Below are 22,503 nucleotides of genomic sequence, written 5' to 3' on the forward strand. Positions count from 1 at the left end.
AACGTTAAACCTAGATAAATGTGCACTATATCCAATAGTTTGTGCAGAGAGTGGAAGCTAAAGCGCGCTTTGCAGGACATGGAGACACCAGCGCGATCGCTTGCATTTTTTCAGTGGAAACAACTTAAAATACGCTGTCATTTTTGCTCATAAGAGTAATACATCATTCGGAACTGTAAAGGGTCTACTTTTATTTGCGTGCACTCACAATATCAACAAAACGTTGTGCTTTTATAAAATAAAGAAAACAAACACGATGCGCTTACTCTGGTAAAGATGCACTTCTCTCTAAAGGTGCGTCTAATGAGGAGATGGCGAGTCAGGATCGGCAACGTCATCCTTGCGACACGAACTCAGAAAACACTAGCTTATTAGTAAATAATTCAAATATCTCCTTACTATTTCCCCCTGACACATTCATGGCAATTACTTTTGCCGGTGCTTTGCGGCAAGCTTTAGCCTATTGCGTGCATTTGAACGCTGAAGGCGTGCTCGCAGCTGCTGCTGGCGGGACACTAAACACCGCCGAGCCGCTCTCGACAGTCGCAGTAGCACAGCCTCATGTTGTTTCCACCAGCGCGGCAATTTTTTTTTCATCACTAATTGATGGATGTCTAAAATACAAAAATAAGGAGAAGCCTAAAACAGGCCCGTATATATTACAATTTATTTATTTACCCAAAAATTACAATTCTGCCATCATTTACTCATTAATTTCTTTCAGCTATTGAACACAAAAGTAAGTATTTTGAAGAATGTGGGTAACCAAACAGTTGACGGTAACCATTGACTTCCATAGTACAGAAAAAAATACTACGGAAGTCAATGGCTACTGTCAACTTCTTAGTTACCAACATTCTTCAAAATATTTACTTTTGTGTTCAACAGAAGAAAAAAAACTTGTACACTTTTGGAACAAGTAAAATTTTTGGGTGAACTATCCCCCTAAAACAGGCCCGAGGCCCGGCCCGCATCTGAACTATGATGTAAAAATTGGCCCGAAGCCCGGCCCTAGGGGCGTAAAAAAGTCGGGGCCCATTGGGCCCGGGGCTGAAATGCAGGGCTCTATGCTACCATACCTCATATTAGCCAAATACAAAGGCAGAATCTTATGTATCCTTAATGACTACGTAAATCCCAGAATGCATTGCGACAAGAGAAACAGATTATCCAAGTCTTTAGTCAGGTTAGATGAATGCGGATGAAACTGAGACGGTGATGGATAGACTTACAATCTTTACAATGGCACACACTGTATACAGGTCCTAGATTATGTAATTTTCACAGTTTGCACTTTTTAACCCTTTCATGCATGGTGTCCACTTCAGTGGACAGATATTTAGAAGCCATTTTGAACAAAGTTATTATTATTATTATTATTATTATTATTATATTACATTCAAGTTAAGACATATTATGGATAGGGTGCTACCTTAAAAGGAAGCCTACACCCCAGGGTTTAGAACAGAGTCTTTGAGTCCGTACTGGAAATACGTTTGACATTCTCTTTTTAATGGCCGCCAGGCTCAGTTTTATGGCAAATGAAGTTGTATTCACCGTGATCACATTTCCTGACGCCTCTTTAGGGGCTGTTCGCTAGACCATATTTAAGCCTGTATTAGCAATTACCATGATGTCTCATCTCTCGGCCCTGAGCTCAAAAAGATCAGCTTACTGGAAAAAGTCTCCACTCAACGGCATGAGGTACAGTTCTCCATTATATCTCACTCACTTATGTAACCGAGATCTTGGCTTGAGGGAGGCTCGGTGGCTTCCATCTAAAACAGTCTCTTTGAGATGAGCGTGTGTATGTGTGTCAGACAACGAATGCTAGATCAGGTGACACCTGTTGAGTGTGTGTCTGTGTCGGTGTTTGACCTGGTCCACTGTGACGACTCCTCTACCGTCAGCGTGTGTGAGAGGACAGCACAGCGGCATGCTCTGACACAGATGACCCAGCAACATGGACACCTCTTTCATGGTCCTCCAGCAACACACCAGCACCATCTGAGCGGTGACTCGATAGGCCTCTCCATCACCGCCACCTAGACAACACAAATACACACACACCCCCCCAAATAAACACTCAAACTTTTTTCTACTCAAATGTCGGCCTCTCATGGACAGAACATGTATTACAGCAACACCAGCCTGCATTTGAAATCAATTCTGGTTAAAATATGAGTGCGGTTCCTATAGACATAATATAAGTGAATTTATGACGTGTCTGAATGTATGAAATTTGAGTTTAAAATTAGTTTTTTTGATACAGATGCTATGGGAGAGGTGCTTGAACTGTATTTAGTGAAGGGCGATCGTGTTTGTACCGCTGTTACAGGATTGTGGTTTATGAACTGCGTTCTCTGGCTCTTTCTGTTCGCTGTTACAGTCGCTCTCACTGGGGTCCAGCTCTCTTGCACTAGTGAAAAAATCGTTTGTGTCCCGAGGTTGAATCTCCTGCAGGATCTTCTGGAGGCCAGCAGAGGTCTCTGTGGAGAGAAGAACAATATGTATTGTTATCACATATATGCAATTGACAGATTTAAAGTGGAACAACATACTGTCCTGACTCCTAACACATACAATGCGACATTGAAATTTAATAGAGCTACAATAGTTATGACCCTGAGGACTTCTAGACACTTACAATGTCCAACATGCATTACAGGATAACTGTCTTTTTTTTTCTGAAAATTGTGAATATTTGTATTACAATGTAATTTCGAATAAAATGTAAAAGTTTAATAGCATTCTGGGTTGATGTGACAAATGACTGTGACAAAAGCTGATTTGTCAATAGGATAATTTCATAGCTAGCATTCCATTTAAAGTGACCTTCATAAAACAAAAATAAAACAATATATGCTGTAAAGTCAGTAAAAAAAATTAAATACTCAAGTAAGTTTTCCCAATCACACAAATAATTAATATAATTAATTCTGCACAATTAAAAATATACAAAAATAAAGTTAAAATCGTGATATAGCTTAGAGCAATTATCATATTTATAGGTTGAAAGTGAACATTTTAAGACATAACATGTACTAGTATTGCAACTTGCACTGTAAAATAAAAATGAATATTCAATATTTGGCATTACAACTATATATTTACAAACAATATTTCAGTCTTATTATTATATAGCATTTTGTTAATAATATTAATTCTTATGAATGTGTTTACTGAAATATTAACTTAAAATCTTGGCGGGTACTTCAAGTAAATATTTTTACATACTGTACAAGGAGACGACAAAAAAAAAAGGAACCCCTATTCCAGTTAAATAAATACAAATGAAAGGTACTTTTCATTTTTTTTATTTAAAAAAAAAAAAAATTATTCTCATCTAATTGAATTATTTTCTCTTTTATTTAGAACTTGATAGACATAAACCAACATAACCACAAAAAAACTGACATTATAATTATTATTCTCATCTAATTGAATTATTTTCTCTTTTATTTAGAACTTGATAGACATAAACCAACATAACCACAAAAAAACTGACATTATAAAATGCACAGTTCTGCCTCTGAATTCTAATTGGATGATCCATGCTTGAAGTTGTTGTAAAATACTCCTGTAACTCGCACATCATCTGAATTCTATATGAAAGTGCCAAGTTGTGATATTGCTGGACAACTGAACATAAAACTTGCCATTTTGGTCAACAACACAAACTAAGATGTTCTTCCTCGCCTTAACTTTCTTGGGACATGTCCCGCTTTACATTTTTAGTATTACTACATGTTTTTTAACACATCCCTCTCACGTGTAGCAATCACAATCTATACAGTATAAACAGTATAGCAATCAGTTGACACATTTTTACTGTCACACATGACATACCACCCATTACCATGGCAGACGAGAGGCTACCTTGTGCAAATCAAGGGACAGACAGAATGTCTACTAGTGCACTGCTGGACATGCTGCCAGCTGGTTAAGACAGTGTTAGACACATTTACCAGACTCTGTATCCATGGGAATAAGGCCCTCAGGGGAAGAGCTCTGAACCACAGGTGACACGACATCAGACATCCTGTAGCACAGGCCTATGAGCTCGGACACAACAGCCCTCCACTCAGACAGCAGTACAAGTGATCTGAACACACAGAAACATATCAACCACACACACACACACCAGACACAAGGAACGCAAAGATCTCTGTACTAGACGACTAAAGGTTGAGTGTGTGTGGATGTACCCAGTGTTGAGCTGCTGCAGGACTGCAGTGATGCAGTGAGCTCTGCCATATAAAGGATAGGAAGCAGCGGCCTGCAGAAGAGACGACTCGGCCTTCAAAACCTCTTCCTTCAGACACACCATCAGCCACTGCACCACTGAAACATCACAAATATGCTCTCTAATTTAGACATACATACATACATACATACATATACATACATATACACATGATTTAATTTAGATTAATGTATAGAGTTAAAACAACTGCAAAAGTCTCAATTTCCACTCATGAAAAACAATTGGTAATGTATATTTTATGTTTGAATCTTTGTTTTCTACAAAACATTATTAATCAATTCTAAATAATGGATATAATTTTAATTATATAATTTATATAACATTTTCAAGTATATTTCTGAAAATTGTAGAATAAAGGGTGAATTCACCCAAAAAAAATTCTCATTTACTCATCCTCATGTCTTTCGAAATGCACTTACATTAATCTTCAAAACACAAATTGAGATATTTTTACTACACCCAGAAAGGGTCACTTTTGGGACAGAAATCTGTCAGGTTTTTCATTAAAAATATCTTGTACCTTTTTGTTCTGAAGATAAATGAAAGTCGTATGGGTTCGGAAAGATGTGACGGTGTGTAACTGATGCCAATTTTATTTTTTAGATGAACTGTCCCTTTAAGAATGGACACTTGGTTTTTTTAAGTCTTGTACATGCATTTTGCAATGTTAAAGTTCACAATTAAATTACGGAACTTATGAAAAGTCTTGAAAATTGATATCCTGCTTAAAGGTGACATATCATGAAAATCTGACTTTTCCAGGTTTTAAGTGCTATAATCAGGTCCCCGGTGCATCTACCAATCAAGGAAACGTGAAAAAGATTAACCCAGTAACTTTGTTTTGGTAAGCCTTTTTCGGCAAGCGTCTGAGAAAACGAGCGCGTCTGATTCGCTCCCTTGGTGATGTTGCAAAGGGATTCATTATAATATTACCGCCCCTTAATCTGTAAGTTTCCACCCACGGCGACGTCATTGTGTTTTCGCAAGCGACAACGGTGTACTAGTTCTAATGCCACGGCGAAAGTTTGAGCAAAACATACTAACTGTTCTGCCTTTGTCTGCACAGACGAGCACAGAACACTATTTAGATCTAAAATAAACACGCGATTTATTTCCCAGCAGTATACCTTCACAGACATAAACGACTGTTTTTGTAACTCATGTGTGTTTTTAACGTAAACTTGTGTGTGAATGAGAACTTAGTTTAGTACTCCCATGCTGTGACAGCCGCTTTCTGTCCGTGTGCTTCGGATGTGTGTGCTCAGAAAACCGTATATCAGAAGTTTAAACTCATATGGTTTAAACCGCATGATTGCAGCACGATAAACATGATAATCAGAACCATAACAGATGTTTTTAGCAGGTCCGAGCTGTAATGGCGCAGCTCTATTCTGGAAAAGGGGGCGGGGAGCAGCAGCTCATTTGCATTTAAAGAGACAGGCCCGAAACATAGCATGTTTCTGCTTCCACTCAAAATAGGCATTTTCAAAATGACATAAATTATCTGTGGAGTATTTTGAGCTGAAATTTCACAGACACACTCTGGGGACACCAAAGACATATATTACATATTGTAAAAAGGGGCATAATATGTCTCCTTTAAACCAACAATCTTTCGGATGGCAGCCTGGATCATAAACCAATATGTTGAGTGATGGTCATCTAACACTAGCATACCTGCCAGGGTGTTCTGCTCCAGACTGGCAGCCTCAGATGTCTGGGACTGGATCAGTGCTGGTGGCTGGACAGGGATGTGCTGCTTCTGGATACAGCGGAGTAACGCATCCTGCAGACCCGGCTGGTGCAGCAGCAGGTTGAGAAGATGAGCGGCAGTGACGCTGTCGAAAGGTTTGGTGCTGGTGCTGAGGTTCAGAGCGACCTGAAGCAAAGAATGCAGCCTCTCCGGCTCCTACACAGAGGAGGACATGCATTCATATTAATTTGAACACTGCTCAGTAGTAGTCTCAGACTCTTACTTTCACACTGACCTGGAGTCGCACTGCTGCGGGGGGCAGCTTTTGTAAGAGGTTGCAGGCGAGATGTTTGACTTCAAGAAAGTTGCTTGCAAGACAGTACAGCACAGCTTGAGCATGAGAAAAGCTCACTGACTCTCCAAGAGCAAAACCACAGCCTGAAAAAAAAGGTGAACAGATGATTTGAAGTATAATGAGGTGACTAGTGAAGTAGTGAACGTCTTAGAGAGCAGGGTGGCTGACGGCTGATATAAAGGCGATAGAGGCTTATATGATACCATGCTATTTAAAGATAGTAAATAACACATGGATAACAACTTCTGCAATATACTGTAATATTTATTTTACATAATATGTACTAAAATTATTATAAATAATCATTAATTTAAAAAAAAAATTATAATTTTAACTTGATAAACCTGTAAACAGATTTTTATTTTACCAATAATTAAAAACAGCAATAAATTTAAAGGAATGGCATACTGTATATCGACCAATAATATTCGTTTTGGCAATATACCACTTAAGATGACATCCTTGTGCAAGTAAAAGTTATAAAAATACCCGTGTTAAAGGTGAAATGCTCAGCGATCAGCCCCAGCAGGTGCAGAGCCATCAGACACCTGGAGAATGAGGCTCCTGGGTGAAACACCTGGAATAGAGTCTCGCAGAACCAGCGCAGAAACTCCTGATAAGAGAGAAAATTGATTTTCAGTTTAAAGGGGTCATGAACGGAGAAATCAAAATTCCCTTGATCTTTTGATATATAAGAGGACAGTGTGCTATAAAAACATCCTGCAAGTTTCAGAACTCAAAACGGTCTTGTTAGTCTAAAAACAGCTTATATTGAAGCAAACCTGCCAAAACGACAGCTTGTGGAATGTTCTACTTTATGACATAATAGTGTGGCTAAACACCGCCTCTGCAGAAGATGATCAACGCCTGCTTCTGCATCGCTGCCTGTTTAGCCCCGCCCACCGATTCACGCATGTAGTGTAAATAAAGAGAGGGGCAAACGCATGCTAATGGAAAAACACATTTTTCTTCAGTTATCTTAATGTTTATTGCTTCATGTGTGCCTCCTGTGTTTAACACATCACTCAATGTCTGTGTAATCAGAGGACTCTTATCTCTCGGTTCCTGATGTTCCTTGGCACTTCTTGTTGTTTAGATTTCTAAATTCACTCCTTTAGCTAGATTTTCCATGTGACTTTTTGGTTTAGTCAGCTATCTAATCAGTTTCAAAAGCAAAAATGTCTATTGAGTAAAATAATTCACGAAAAGATTTAGAACCAATGAATCTCCTATCCATGAAGTGTATCTTACAGCTCAGTTAGTATCACAATTCTACCTGGTACATGTTGAAGACTTGCTGGTCTTTGTGGTTGTGATGCTGGTCCAGTTTCTTTTGCAGCAGCTGAGCGCTGTCCTTCACCCTACACAGGAGCTGACAACACATCAAAACAGACACGAGCCAATCAGAACACGCCTCCAATGTCCTCTGGCCAATCAAAGCTTGAGCCATCATCGCTTCCTACCTTCTTTAACAGACTGACAGTCTGCTGTCTGACTCCTGGTGACTGACTGTTTAGATTAAAGGGCAGGAAGTGGCGGATCAGCTCTATTTCCTGTCTGGACAGAGTTTCTGTGCTTCGATGGCTCTCACATACCAAACCCAGAGCATCCATTCGCACCTGAAATTACATAAACAGCCTTCAATTCTCTTTGTGTTATAGAAATGACACAGTTTAGCATGTCAGACATTAACTATTAAAGGTACAGTAAAATATAATGAAGCTCCCGTTTACCTGATCGTGTTTGTGCACCAGAGCCTGTCGCATTAGTGGGAGCGGCACCAGGCCACCCCACAATTCCTTCTCCACAGACTTGAGAACACCCTGAGACCGGGCGGCACGCAGACACGTCATCAAAGCCCCCAACGCACCTCTGCTGCCAGCTGACCCTGAGGAACAAACACTTAGCACTTACAAAAAAACAAGAAGTTTTATACAATACCCCTAATTCCTCAAAATCCTCATTTAAATTCAATAACACTGTTTTTGAAAAATATTCCACACTCAAATACCCTAAAATTATTTATACACATATATACACAAATGAATACTGCAAAGATTTAAAAATGCAAAAATAATCATAATAATAAAATAAAATAAAAAAATATCCATGATTACAATTTCTGTAAATCAGTTGAAACTGTCTGTTTCAATCTCTGAGCATCATTATTCTTCAAGTAAAACGTAGTATCAATATTAACACAAATTATAAATTATGTATAGCTATTTTGATGATAAAAAAAACGATTTAATTTTTTTTTTATTTCTTGAGTTCATTTTGTGATAAGTAGTGTTTTTCCAGACGTATTCCAGAAGTATTTATTTTTCCTATTTTCTGTTTCAATGTATAAATACATTGTTTGTGTGTGTGTGTGCGTGTGTGTGTGTGTGTGTGTGTATATGTATGCATGTACTTACAGCGGGTAAAATAAGTATTGAACACGTCACCATTTTTCTCTAAAATGGTTTGTATTGTGTCTTTCCAGGGGGTTTCTCATTTCCCGTCACTTTTAGCTTGCTCTGTAAATATTCACAATATTTACTGTAATGCAGCTTCAGAAATATTATTGTGGAAAAACTTTCAGCAAATAAATGACGAATATACACTACCGTTTCTCAGTATTTTGTTGAAATTCTATTAAAATTTTCAATACTTTCAACTTTCAGCATGGATGATTTAAATTGAAAAAGTGAAAGATTTCTATTCAAATAAACACTTTTCTTTTGAACTTTTTATTCATCAAAGAATATTCTTCAAAAGAAAATGTATCACAATTTCCACAGTAAATATTAAGCAGCACAACTGTTTTAAGAGTTGATAACAACTGATAATAAGAATTCATTTATTTATTTATTTATTGAGCAGCAAATCATCATTTTGGAATGATTTCTGAAGGATCATGTGACACTGAAAACTGGAGTAATGATGATAAAAAATTCATGCTAAATAAATTACATTAGAAAATTTATTAAAATAGAAAACAGCTATTTTAAGTTGTAATAATACTTAAAAATATTACTGTTTTTTTCTGTATTTTAATCAAATAAACGCAGCCTTGGTGAGCATAAGAAACCTCTTTCTAAAACATGTTTAATTTTTAAAGTAGTATATTGTAGTATATAGTAGTATATTGACTGATTTGTTGAACTTCCAACCTTGTAAGCATGTAATAATTATGACAACATAAAGCACTGACAAATAAGCCTGGTGTAAACATTAATATGCAAGTCAGTAACAAATCGCACAAACTAAAGTAGATTGCAGAAATACAAAAACAAATCTGTTGCTTTACCACACTACTTTAGGTAATTCAAAGTCAATGTAATAAACATATGTAAACATGTGCACTGCACTTTTTAAACACTGTCTGTTAACTTTAGACCAGTGGTTCTCAAACTTTTTTGGTTGCGCCCCCCTCAGACTACCAAATAATTTCACTAAACATTATGAAAAATTAATGTTTTTTTAATTTAAAAAACCTACAGGGAAAAAACACATGCATCACTTGAAACATTGAAAATATGCCTCGTCATATTTTCTGCATTTAGCTTTTGAATGACCAGCACCTGCCTGGGTCTGTGCGACTTCATCTATGGCTTTTCTCTTCCCTTTCACAAACCGATCCATCTCCCATTCTAAGTTACATCCTTTGGCTGTTTACTGTTTAATTGCTTTTCTTTTTCTGCTGATGGCCCACGCTCGACTTGAAGCGCTGCTTAGACCGATGGGTGTGTGTCAGCAAAGTACTGCGAGCTATAAGAGAGCGCGGACATCTCCTCGTACTTTGATGTCATACACCGATCTGATCTTCAAGTCGAACACCCCTCTTTACTCTCGTGTGTCACGTACGTTCAGTTGTGGATGCTGCTGATTCACCGAGAGCGCCGCACATGCGTGTGTGTGTGCGTGCGTGTGTGTGTGCGTTTTCCTTTGAAAAAGTTTGAAATACCTCGCCATTTAATGCATTTTCCCTTACAAATTGTATTATCAGCATAACAATTCGAGTAGTTTTTTGGACAAGTACTTTTACTCTACTCACACTACATTTTTTGGAAGGTAATGGTACTTTTACTTGAGTATATTTTTTCAGTACTCTTTCCACCAGTGCTTGAGGGTGAGTAATTTATGGGCTAATTTTCATTTTTGGGTGAACTAACCCTTTAAAGTAGTAATTTGAGTTCCGGTTCATTTTTGTGAAGCGCTCCTGTTCAGAGAGACCGAGACGGCAGAATGCGCATTCTGTATGTTTTCTAAAAAAGCAACGTTTGCTGATATTGTGAGTGCACAAATAAAAGTAGACCCTTTGTGGTTCCAAATGATGTATTACTCTTACCTTTATGAGCAAAAATGATGGTGTATTTTAAGTTAAAAGGTATAATATTTCTTTAGGCTGTAGCAAGTGGCAGTTATTTAATTTTGCAAACAAATCCCTCGTTCAGAAAACCCACTGACTTGTCAACTGTTAAAATCGGTAGTTCTGCATGTCCTTTGTGTGAATGCATTTGGTATCCTTTAGTACCTTGTATCTAGAGACAGGAGCACTTCAGGTATGAGCAGCAGCAGTTTCTCGGCATGTGGACCAAGAGTCTTTCCTCTCCAGCTGAGCATAGCCAGAGCTCCATGACTCAGATACAGAGCCACAGCTGCAGGCCTGCCGTTCTCATACAGACCTGCGCAGCTCTGTCTCAGCCACTGAGGGGCGATGCTGCCTGCATCCACTGAACACTGCAGAAGACTCGCAACCTAGAAACACGCTTCACACTTAAAAGCACTTCCACAGCCAGGAATGGATTCAAATGCAGCTCAAGTTAAGACAGAGTACAGAATAAGCTTCTTGCTTCTCACTTACTATGACAGGTACATCATCTCCATTGCCAATAATAGATCTAATGAGCAAAACAAGGGCCATCCCAGCAGTGCTCTGGACCGTCTGAACAAACTCCTCTAGATGGGAAAAGAACTTCAGTATAATACAAAAATTTACAGAAATAAATACAATATATATTTTAAAAAAGTGTAAATAAATACAAAAACACTCAATGTCAAGTTGCATATGAAGAATATAGGGGTCTTTGCCTTACCGTCAGTCAAGATACATGTATAGCAGCTGAGTAGTCCACTGAGAGCCTGATGTAGATCAGATTGGTCATCTGAAGCTGAAAGCACTGCAGTGGTGATGGGTTCCTGAGACCTCTGAACCACCAGCATTGAAGCCTTCACCGCTGCCAGACACGACTGCATCAGCTGAGCCTGGGCCACATGACGACCAGACAAACCCCTGAACAACAAATCAACAACAACAAACCATGCTAGAGACATTTTTCAAGAATTCTGGGTAACAGGAACAAGATTTCATCCATGCAACTTTTTCGTCCATGCATACAGCACATTATACAGTACAATAGGGAAAACTTTACCTGTTCTGCTCCACATAATAATTGAATGTCCTTTGGAAGAACTGGAGCACTATGAGATTTAAAATAAAATAAAAATCAGTGACAGAATTTGTTAAAGAGCAGAGCAAACCAAAGATACAGCATTAAATTATTTAACTTGTATACTAACCTTCTGTTAGCAAATGGTGAACACATTTCTCAACTGTAAAACAAACAGAACAATTTAAAAATATACTGCACTACACATACTACTGATTGGGGTTGGAAAAAAAGTGTCTTATGCACACAAAAAGTCTCACTTTTTTAAACAAAAAAAATCAGAAAAAAACAGTAATACTGTGAAATATTATTACAATTGAAAACAACTGTTTTGTATTTGAATATACTTTAAAATGTAATATATTCCTGTGATGCAAAGTTGAATTTTCAGCATCATTACTCCAGTCTTCAGTGTCGCATGATCTTTCAGAAATCATTCTAACATGCTGATGTGCTGCTCAAGAAACATTGCTTATACTATCAATGTTGAAAACAGTTGTGCTGCCTAATATTTTTCTGGATTTTTTTTTTTTTTTTTTTGATAAATAGAAAATTTAAAAGCACAACTTTTATTTTTATTTAAAGTAGAAATATTTTGCAGCATTATAACTGCATTTAGTGTCAATTTTGATGCATCCTTGCCGAATAAAAGTATTAATTTATTTTTTTTAAAAACAACAACAACAACAACAACTTACTGATTCCAATCCAATCTTATAAAATTACATCACTTAAACATACCGATTTTAAAGCCATCCAGACAGGAAGTGATGCTATCTGTTAAGTGTGAGCAGTGATCTGTGCTCGTAGAGGAGAGACAGGAAGACAGGCTCTCAGACAGAAATCCAACCGTCTGCTCCTGCAGCCAATCTGGGCCACTTCCTAGTGCACTGATAGAGAAGAAAAAGTTGATGCCAGTGTGTTAAATAGATAAATATATGTAAACAAAGCACACAGAAGTCAATCATTTTCAAATAAGAGTTATTGATTTTCCAGTAGCATGAGTGACAGAGAAATGTGGGAACCTTGCTACGGCTCTCTTAAGTGGGTTCTTAGCTGGCAGTGTGGTAAACAGGAACGCAAGTGTGCTCATGCAAGCCTGCAGTAAAGGACCCATAGTGCACTCATCCTCTCTCAACTGCTCCAACAGGACGCCTGCCTGCAGTCAACATACAAACCAATGAAGTGCTGTGCGATTACAGTACATTCAGTATAACTCAGTGAAGATATTTAAGATGAATGTGATGCAGACCAACCTTAGAGATGAGCTGGATCTGCTCAACCGGGTCAGAGGACGATAAACTGTCCTTCAGAACCCGAGCTAGCTCTGTGGCTATACTATCCCCCTCCACAGACAGGGAATCTGAAAGAAAGCATGAAATATTACAGGTAACGTATGCACAACCACTAAAAGTTGATTTCTGTCACTCACCTGTCAGGCTCTTCAGCTTGACATCATCCAAAGCTACAGCCTCCACTTTAGGTGCTTTCTTCTTCACAACCATGACTAGATCTGAGACATAACAACAACTGCAGATATGTATCATAAATTAATTGTATAATTACTTACAACGATCATACAACAAGTGCTGAAGATCAAGTTAAGGAAGTTATAAGAGCTCTGGCTCAACCTAACGTTACCTAGTGCTAGTCACGTTACTGTTTCCTCCAGCCATTTATATCACATTCTCCTCCACACCGAACACCCTGTTCTACTACACATTCGAAACATTCTAAAACATGAAAATATATTGTCATACCTTTGTAACAAAGCAGGTAACGGTGAAAAGGTTCAACGCTGCATGTAGAAATAAGTATTTCCACAGCAACATAACATACACGTGTGACGCGTCAATTCCGGAGTCGCGCTGGAGGTCCGCCCAGCACAAAGATGATTGGTTCACGCAGAATGCTTCTGATGCGTGATTGGTCCACGACAAAGTCGATCAGACATGACATCCCCATGCCCGCCCACTTCCACAGGCCGATGCTGGAGTGAAAACTTTGTGCTAGAAAACGGTCGCTCTTTATATCATAATTAGGTCATTAGTGCAATAACGACTACGACAAGACGGAATATTATTTTTATTATGGTGTGAAACCAGTTCCATCTTCAGCACTGTAACACTGATTGCCGGGTAAGGATAAAATCTTTAACTATTAACAAAAAAAGGGAATACGATATTAAAGTATTGACGTTTCTATTTCTACTTCATTCAAATATGAAAGTTCTATATTATATATTTAGATGAAAATAGATTCTAAAATTAAATATAGCCTATATTGTGTACTTTGTTGATTGTTTTAAAAGTGATTTTGAAAATGAAAAGCTTAATATATTGAATACGTTTGAAATACACTATTTATTGATTTGATAAAACTGAAATTCAGTTAATATTAAATAATTCTATTCTGTTCTATTCTATTAATTTTCATGAATACAACTCCAGTAATTATACCTATTGCACCATCATTCTGTCACAAACTGCAGCTAAATGGTATATAGACAGTTAACATATAACATACCCATAGACCGTTTTTGGTTAGGTTAAAATGTGTATGTACTATATATAATGTTATGTTGAATCACTGTATATTTGATCTGTGTTATGTAGTGAAACTGACAGAACATTTAATAGAGCCAGAACCAGGATCACTGACTCCTGAGATGGAAATTCATACCTGGTCTCAACAGTGAAATTCACAACATATGCATTATATGTGTATCATGTTGGATCTACTTTTCAAGGAAAGGAGCATTTTCCTCACATACTGCAGTATATATTAAATTCCTGATCTTCCATGTACAAATCCTTGTATTCTAGATCTACATAATGACTCTGTTATCCACTTTGGCTCACTTTCCCTACATTTTCCTCTTAAGAAGTTAGTTCCATAGTAAAACATGTTGTTTGTATCCACATTGGTTAAGATTCAAACCCTCAGTCTTATTTACCAGGACAGCTTAATTGAGCTCAGCACATGTTTACACTCTCTTTGTACCCGTGCCAGTGCTATAATGAGAGCTTATTATAGCCAAGAGTTTTAGAGAAGTAGTAGTGAAATGTGTTCACTCACACATTGCTGTTGTGCTTTCCCCCACCTGCTTTACATCAGTTGACACGTTTTTCATAATTAAAATTCTATGCTGGAAAAGTGTGATGATGGTGCATCAGTGCTGGCTGGTAGGGTTTGTTTTTGTAGTGGTGGTCAGTTTGTCCAGGGCTCTGCGTGCCTGGCCCTCAAACACTTACTTTTGCCATTCGAGACCAAGAATGTTTCACTGCCTCTCTTTCCATTTCCAACTGATTAAAGTTCAGATTTATCTCAGATGTCATACAGTTATATGAGAATTTCAGTTAATATTGACAGCTGGCATACACCTAATCAGAATTCTGTATCAAATAAACATCCTATTCAGAATATTCACTGTTCATTTACATCTGTGCGTGTCCAAACGAATGTAATTATGAGTTCTGTGAAACATGGGAAGCTGTGAAAACCCAAACTGTGGAAGAAGCATATTTTTGCAGAAAGGAGGAGACAGATTATTTTGTCCAAATGTTAAAAGAATTCAATTTTGCAACTCTTGATGATGATGATTTTGAGGTGTCAGTCTGTATTTATCATGGATCGAAGATGAATCACTGTTGAATTTTGTTTTGATATTGCAAATTAAATTAATGTTGATATTGCAATGTTGTTTCAACATCTTTTTGATATGGGACAAATTTTGGCACTTAATTTCCATGACATTTTCTTGTACTACAATGTTTCAGTAAAAAATGCATGTAAATAATTACGTATGTGGATACATGCTTAAACTATTTTTAAATGGATGTTTATGGGTGTTATTTTTAACGGATGTGACTCAACGTCATGGATCAAGGTTTAATCAGTTGAATTTTGTTTCGATTTTGCAAAAGGAAACAACATTCATTGATATTGCAACATTGTTTCAACATCTTCATTTTCAACATAAGCGAACACACATTGATTGATTGTTGATTTTTTATTAACTTTTTTTTACCACATTAAGTATTGTTTCAATGTTTTACAGTGCTGAAAAAAAATATTATCTTAACCACAATTTCAATGTTGAAATATGGCTAGTTGGTCAAAAGCATGGTTGCTTAGAGCAAAGATGTATATCAAATATCATGAAGAGGCTGAAAAATATCAAGATAATTGTTTTGCTGTATATCACATCTGATTCATAGTTTATCTTCTTGAGTGGTCTTCTACTACAAGCTCTGTGTGCCTCATGTTGTGTGATGTGGCAGGGCCTGAGGGGTGACGGCATGGCGGAGGGCGATGAAAGCGCAGGCGGGGAGTGGAAAGAGAAATGCATGGCCCTCGAGGCCCTGCTCTTCAAGTTCCGTGGACAGATGAGCGTTATCCGAGAGCTCGCGGCAGAAAAGGTCAGTCAAACGCACTACGTCTCGGTCCCTGAGTCCCTGAGTCCCTTCGCTCGGCTTACTGGTCTGCTCTCGGACCTTTAAAAATCATTACATCAGACCGCATGCTGAGCAAGTAAAACTCAACCTACCCCAGACATCTTTTATTAAAGTAATAACAGAACAGGCATATGATTTGTCTGTAACTGTCACCGCCCTGCTAATTCCCATTTGTATTTATATTGCCGAGATACTCAATCGCAGGGAATTCTAGGAAAGGCAAAGAAGCCACCTATTAAAGTATTTGCTCATTTCCATGTTTGGTTTTCATTTCCACGAAAGATTGTGTGTGTATATGCATGCCATGGCCTATTTCTTTGGCCTATCTCGAGGGAGAGCAGATTAGAGGTTAATATAAACGCCTGACCACAGGCCTCCAGACTGCTGCATTCTGGGATGGCAGAATCTTCTTTGAATTACAGACTCAGGATGTATCCGGGTTCTTTAAATGTCTTGCCCTTGGGGAGAGGTCAAGTTTAGGAAATGTATAGTCAGCTATTCTGATGATGCTCTTTCTTGAGCAATTTTAACGATTGGTGCCCCAAAGTATTTTGACTAAATCTATCTAAATGACTAAATGTAAATATTTTGTAACTGAATCTCATACAGTTTTAAAGGGATAGTTCAGCCAAAAATGAAAATTCTGTCATTAATTACTCACCCTCATGTCGTTCCAAACCCATAAGACCTTCGTTCATCTTCGGAGCACAAATTAAGATATTTTTGATGAAATCCGAAAGCTTTCTGACCCTCCATAGACAGCAAGGGTCCTACCACGATCAAGGCACAAGGACACCTGTAAAATAGTCCTTGTGACATCAGGGGTTCAACCGTAATTTTACGAAGCTACGAGAATATTTTTTGTGTGCAAAAGAAAACAAAAATAACCAGTGTCAGTTGATTCACAACTCCTCTCCCATGGCTTCATGGGATAGCAAAGCGTGCACTTCAGGAATTTGTCAGAAGTAGTAGGTGATCTGCATACTTGTCTCGTACTATTTTATGAATACTGTGAATTCACATACATGTACTGTTTTGTGCCTGCTATATAGTAGGGAAATATGTCATTTCGAATGCAGCCTCAGTCTCAGTAAGCGTGACCTCTAACCCCTATGATGCTGATTCAAGTGTATGATTTTATCATATGAGAATCTCGTTGTAATTGCTTCTCATTCCTTCATCAGTAGGCTTGTTATTATCCATCTATTATTCCTCCCTTGCATATGTGGACAGAATCCCTTATTGCAGTAATTAAAATCTGCCATTAAATGTTTACATAGGGTCTCTCACTATAGGTCCTGGATCAGCTGAGCTGTTAAAATACAGATAGCTGGGATGCTTAGTTTAGCTGTGGATATGTCAGAGATTAATCCTGTGGTGGAAAAAAACAGAGGAAGAGGATGAATGGGAAGGATTGAGACACAGCATAAAGAAAGTAGGGAAGTAGGAATGGTCAGGATGATCAACTAGTCACCAAACAACCCACCCAACTAATCTATTAAAGGGCGACTAGTTTATATAGATTTTTAAAGCTGTGTTTTAAGCAATGCCTCTTTAAAGGAGGTGAATTAAGAGATGCAACTTCATGGAGAGAATTTTTGCATCCTATGACGCTAAAACCTACTACTAAGTTGTGTCTTTAAATTAAAGGCCCATTTGCACCAAGAACAATAACTATAAAGAGAATTATAACAGTAAATATATTAGCGGCCACAAAAACTGACAGTAATGTTATTTGCTATTTACTCAATAAACAGATTTCACTATTCTCATAGAATTAGATTATTTATTAAAACTTTATAGTTATTGCTCTTTGAGTGAACAGGCCTTAACCTCATTTAAAGCACAGTGCTTTTGGAACAAATTTGCAGTTTAAGATTTTCAAGTAAATGACCGTTTTATGCAGTTTAATTTAAAAAAATGTTAATATTAAAACTATATTACAACAATGTTAGTTACTTATATTTTACACATAATATTACCAGTTACTTTGTCTATTTTTGCTCCACCAATTAAAATAGTTCTAACAAAGTCTAACAGTTGTCCATCTCTGAGCAACAAACAGTAGTGGTGTTTCTTTACTCAATGAATCTGTGGTTTTGAACAAATTGGTTAAGTGAATGATTAAATGACTCACTTATAAAGACAGTAGGTGCCCTGCAAAGTGGACTTCTGACATCTCGAATGAGATTGCAATCTAAAGAGAGTGTTATTTTCAGTTGTTTTGTTGAGCGTTTTTGAACTAATTGGTTTAGTGAATGATTCAATGACTCACTTATAAAGACGGTCAGTTGTTTCGGTCTTAAATAAATCAGTGTTTTTGAACCAGTTGTTCAAATTGCTTTAAATTTCCCTCTCCTCTTCCTGTGAAGTGACGTATCGATATTGCCTTTATAAGTGAGTCATTGAATCATTCATAAAGAAGGTCACTTACCTGCTGCATAAAGATGGCACAACCTACTGGCTTAACCTGCAGAAAGAGTCACTGAAAAGGTCCCACCACTAACACACAGTAGTGTTTTGTTCCTCAACAAATCAGTGATTTTGAACTAATCGGTTGAGTGAATTATTCAATGACTCACTTATAAAGACAGTCAGATGTTTTGTTCCACAGTGAATCAGTATTTTTGAATGAATCAGTTCAAAGTGATTCAAATGACTCAGTCATGAAGATGGCTTGTTCCCACCTACTGATGTAATGATGTAACCTGCAGAACAAGAAATTCCTCACAGACTGATCTTGGAACTAACTGTTGTATAAAATGTTATACAAATATTTAGCCTGTTTATCTGTCAAAAGATATTATTGCATTCCGTCTTTTTTATATTGCTTTACGTACACATGCAGGCCATCAATTCCTAAGAAACGTATCTGATTCGGGACAGTGGACCTTATTTATCTCTCCTAATCAGTGGGTTGTCTCAAACTATAATTTTGAAAATGTTTTTGTAATTTTACACGTCTTGTAGGACGGGTACGAAGGTATAAGAGTGAAAGGGAAAGAGAGGGAGTTAAATGAGATGGAGAGAGACAGACGAACTGTGTGGCAAAACAAACTATCCTTTAATCACTGAGACTCCCAAGGGAGGAAATGCCTGGCCTCGTGCTATACAGGAAGTTAGCATGCTAAATACATACACAAAAAAACACATATATGCTAATCCAAGTGTGGTTTGTTGGGAGAAATGTAGGACATTTTCTCCCCTGGTTTACATCCTGTTTGGTGAAGTTTAAATGAATCAGCCAAACTTGGACAGCAATTGCTCATCATGCAAAGAAAATCAAAAAAGTAACGAACTTTCGCTGTGAGCCATCCTCAAAGAATGTCACAAAGGCGCACATGAAGACTACACCATATCCTGCTTATGAACAGATGCAAACCTTTCTTTTAAACCATTATGGTAAAAATATGGGCAACTTTCAAGTGCAGTCAAATACATATGAACTTGTGTTCTCACACTGAGAGCACATTATGTGAAGCGGGAATCTGTTGTAGGTTAGCGCTCCGCTCGACACCCTCAGATTTTTGTACCATACAATGTATTGTTGGCTATTGCTGCAAATATACCTGTGCGACTTGAGACTGGTTTTGTGGTCCAGAGTCACATATGTGAAATAAAAAAGTTTTATGGTATTTCAGAATTTAGCCCCATAATAAATAACCATCTAAATATGTATTTCAATGCTAACTAAAGCAATGGATTGTACTAGAATGGAAACGCGAGCTTCTGTAGTATACAATGTGCTGCTGCAGGACACAGATGAGTGCAGTGTGGAGCAGAGGCCGGGTGGCGCTGGGGAATTTGGAGCCGTGGTGCAGTGAAGGCTGTCACAAAGACAGGCTTTGTGAGCTGTCCTGTGGAGGGAGGCTGGATGAGGGGTGCAGGGCGGGCCGGCCACAGAAGGCCGAGGATGGAATGCATGGAATGGAAGACTGACTGTAGCCAGGAGCGTATGGAGCAGAGAAGTGAGGGGGATTGTAGAAGATTCAAAGAGCTGTTGATGGAAATGTGAAGTCTACATGTGCAAACAGATGAAAGCATCCATGAAGGTTTTTGGTTTGTTTTGGTTTACAGCACCCCCATTGGCCGTCACCACCACGTCACCACTCATTTACATAAAGTTGAGCTCTATTCAGCTTTGTCGCATTATCAGCAGTCTCTATTGCTTGTTTCACCAGTATTTGCCATATGTGACCCTGGAGCACAAAACCAGTCTTAAGTTGCACTGGGATATTTGTAGCAATAACCAAAAATACATTGCATGGATCAAAATGATAAATTTTTCTTTTATGCCAAAAATCATTAGGATATTAAATAAAGATCATGTTCCATGAAGATATTTAGTAAATTTCCTACCGTAAATATATCAAAACTTATTTTTTGATGTTGCACCCTCAGATTCCAGATTTTCAAATAGTTGTATATCGGCCAAATATTGTCATATCTTAACAAACCATACATCAACGGAAAGCTTATTTATTCAGCTTTCAGATGATGTATAAATCTCAATATCAAAAAATTGACCCTAATGACTGGTTTTGTGGTCCATGGTCACATATATCTTTGAAAATGAATGATTCTGGTCACTTTGTTGCTTCGAATCACTCCATTGTCCTCCTAGAGCACCATCTCTTGGTCAAACAGAACAATGCACTTTTGTATGGAGCCTTGCAGATGACATGAAGAAGAAAAACTAGATATATTGTGGCCACAAATTAAGACTTATTCATTCCTGGCCATGTTCTATCATTTATAAATGTCCAAATGAGTAAGCAAAATCACTGAATCAGTTTGTGATTCATTCTGAATCATTTAGACAGCTCACATGCGTACTGAATTGTTTGAAGTGTCAGAGTACCAAGTCGGACTGACACTGCAGATCAGTAAAAAACTTAAGTGGAATAGGCTTTTTTATTTGTCAATATTGCTGCTAAATGTGAAAAAAAATAGTATCTTTTAAAAGTTTTGACAACTTTTAATCACAATGTCAGTTACCCAGACAACCTGAAGTTATACAACCATTCAAAAGTTTAGGGTTTTTAAGAATTGTTTTAATATTTAGTGTTGTAAAGTCTATTCTGCTCACTAAGGCTACTTTTTTTTTTTAGCAGTAAAACAGTAATATTGTGAAATATTATTTCAATTTTAAACAACTGTTGTTGTTGTTGTTTTTTTTAAGAAATTTTTAAAATGTAATTTATTCCTGTGATGCAAAGCTGTATTTTCAGCATCATTACTGCAGTCTTCAGTGTCACATGATCCTTCAGAAATCATTCTAGCATCCTGATTTACTGCTCAGCATTTATTTGAAATGTATTTAAAAATACATTATAAATGTCTGTCCTTTTTGATCAGTGTAATGCATATTTGCTGAATAAAAGCATTAATTTCTTAAAAAAAAAAAAAAAAAAAAGTTTGAATGTTGGTGTATGTATAACCAGGCAATCAGATGCATCAAATGGTCACTAAGCACACACAGGTGTTCATTGGCGATTTAAGAACCAAGTCTTCACCAAGACAGGTTCAATGATGGCCTTTAGAAAACAACACATGTTAATATGTAGCGCTAACCTGTGGCTGAACCATTCAGAGTCTTTCTGGGTTTGTGCAGCTGTTCTCAGAACAGTCTGTAATTACTCTGCTATTTTTTATTTTCTGTATCTGCACCGTTGGGCAGTGGTGGACCAGCTTGACCACAGATGAGGTTGGGTGTGTACTGTGTACCCGTGTGTACAGTATGTGTGTGTGTGTGTGTGTGTGTGTGTGTGGTTGTTGCAGTAGAAACACATATGTAGTTAGTTCCACATTAAGCTTATGTGTATGAATAGTCTGTGGGGATAGTGGCTGTGTGTGTGGACAACAGAGATAATGAGTGTGTGATGTATTTCTGACCATCAGTGTGTTTTGGTGGACACACCCTTTGGTTTAGTCCGTTAGGCGTTGGCTTACTAAACCTTGAATATCAATAGACTTCTATCATGCCAAATTAACCAGAGTCTGTGAAATCTTTTTAACTTCCATCTGCGAATCAGTGATTTATGTCATTCATCAAGATCTGACTAATGCACCATTAACAGAGTCATCATTAAGATAGTTTTGTCAATAGTGCTTTTGTGTGTTGGAACTTATTAAACATCTTTAATGATGGAGGCTTGTAAAGAAAAGAGGCTGTTAGAAAGATCAGAATATCATTGGGTCACATACACACACAGATTCATAAAAACACTTTTGTATGGCGTTCAGTGGAAAATATGAGTGCAGCGGTAACTATTAGCAGTGTGTTAGGTCATATT

The 22,503-nt window shown here is 37.6% G+C and overlaps 3 protein-coding genes across 5 annotated transcripts in view; 1 reads left to right on the forward strand and 2 right to left on the reverse strand.

Annotated features, from left to right (window-relative positions):
- LOC107727366 (THADA armadillo repeat containing) overlaps window positions 1–8,214 on the reverse strand; it is a 97,487-nt gene extending 89,273 nt beyond the window's left edge. For both annotated transcript variants that reach the window (XM_016537210.1, XM_016537209.1), the window contains exons 1-10: window positions 8,049–8,214; window positions 7,779–7,934; window positions 7,592–7,687; window positions 6,805–6,928; window positions 6,256–6,398; window positions 5,945–6,176; window positions 4,209–4,344; window positions 3,969–4,105; window positions 2,328–2,489; window positions 1,879–2,045 (exon numbers count right to left, since the gene is read on the reverse strand). In XM_016537210.1, coding sequence (XP_016392696.1) covers window positions 1,879–2,045; window positions 2,328–2,489; window positions 3,969–4,105; window positions 4,209–4,344; window positions 5,945–6,176; window positions 6,256–6,398; window positions 6,805–6,928; window positions 7,592–7,687; window positions 7,779–7,934; window positions 8,049–8,168 — 1,473 coding nt within the window. In that variant the 5' untranslated portion in view covers window positions 8,169–8,214. The remainder of the gene's footprint in view (window positions 1–1,878; window positions 2,046–2,327; window positions 2,490–3,968; window positions 4,106–4,208; window positions 4,345–5,944; window positions 6,177–6,255; window positions 6,399–6,804; window positions 6,929–7,591; window positions 7,688–7,778; window positions 7,935–8,048) is intronic.
- Window positions 8,215–10,827: 2,613 nt separating this feature from the next.
- Window positions 10,828–13,598, reverse strand: thada (THADA armadillo repeat containing). Of its 2 annotated transcripts, none has more exons than XM_016537212.1 (10): window positions 13,511–13,598; window positions 13,183–13,263; window positions 13,007–13,113; window positions 12,776–12,909; window positions 12,492–12,640; window positions 11,881–11,913; window positions 11,733–11,781; window positions 11,397–11,593; window positions 11,165–11,259; window positions 10,828–11,058 (listed from the first exon to the last, which is right to left on the reverse strand). In XM_016537212.1, exons 2-10 carry the CDS (start codon window positions 13,253–13,255, stop codon window positions 10,828–10,830), a joined length of 1,068 nt encoding a protein of 355 aa, XP_016392698.1. In that variant the 5' UTR covers window positions 13,256–13,263; window positions 13,511–13,598. The 2 variants fall into 2 exon arrangements, with proteins under 2 accessions (XP_016392698.1, XP_016392697.1); XM_016537211.1 differs by lacking the exon at window positions 13,511–13,598 and adding an exon at window positions 13,392–13,435 and having other exon boundaries at window positions 13,183–13,280.
- A 137-nt stretch (window positions 13,599–13,735) lies between these two features.
- LOC107727353 (pleckstrin homology domain-containing family H member 2-like) overlaps window positions 13,736–22,503 on the forward strand; it is a 37,902-nt gene continuing 29,134 nt past the window's right edge. Inside the window, exons 1-2 of the mRNA XM_016537196.1 lie at window positions 13,736–13,888; window positions 16,034–16,171. Of these exons, the coding sequence (XP_016392682.1) occupies window positions 16,052–16,171 (120 nt within the window). The 5' untranslated portion in view covers window positions 13,736–13,888; window positions 16,034–16,051. The remainder of the gene's footprint in view (window positions 13,889–16,033; window positions 16,172–22,503) is intronic.

This window comes from Sinocyclocheilus rhinocerous, unplaced genomic scaffold (genome assembly GCF_001515625.1).
Source record: "Sinocyclocheilus rhinocerous isolate Xijiao unplaced genomic scaffold, SAMN03320098_v1.1 scaffold756, whole genome shotgun sequence".
Classification (NCBI taxonomy): domain Eukaryota; kingdom Metazoa; phylum Chordata; class Actinopteri; order Cypriniformes; family Cyprinidae; genus Sinocyclocheilus; species Sinocyclocheilus rhinocerous.

Excerpts from the sequence above, each read along its gene's own strand:
- thada (XM_016537211.1), bottom strand. The coding sequence starts at position 13,426 with ATGGCTGGAGGAAACAGTAACGTGACTAGCACTAG. Across the intron at positions 12,910-13,006 it reads AGATCCAGCTCATCTCTAAG|GCAGGCGTCCTGTTGGAGCA; the intron begins GTTGGTCTGCAT and ends TGTTGACTGCAG. Across the intron at positions 11,782-11,880 it reads TCACCATTTGCTAACAGAAG|TGCTCCAGTTCTTCCAAAGG; the intron begins GTTAGTATACAA and ends TAAATCTCATAG.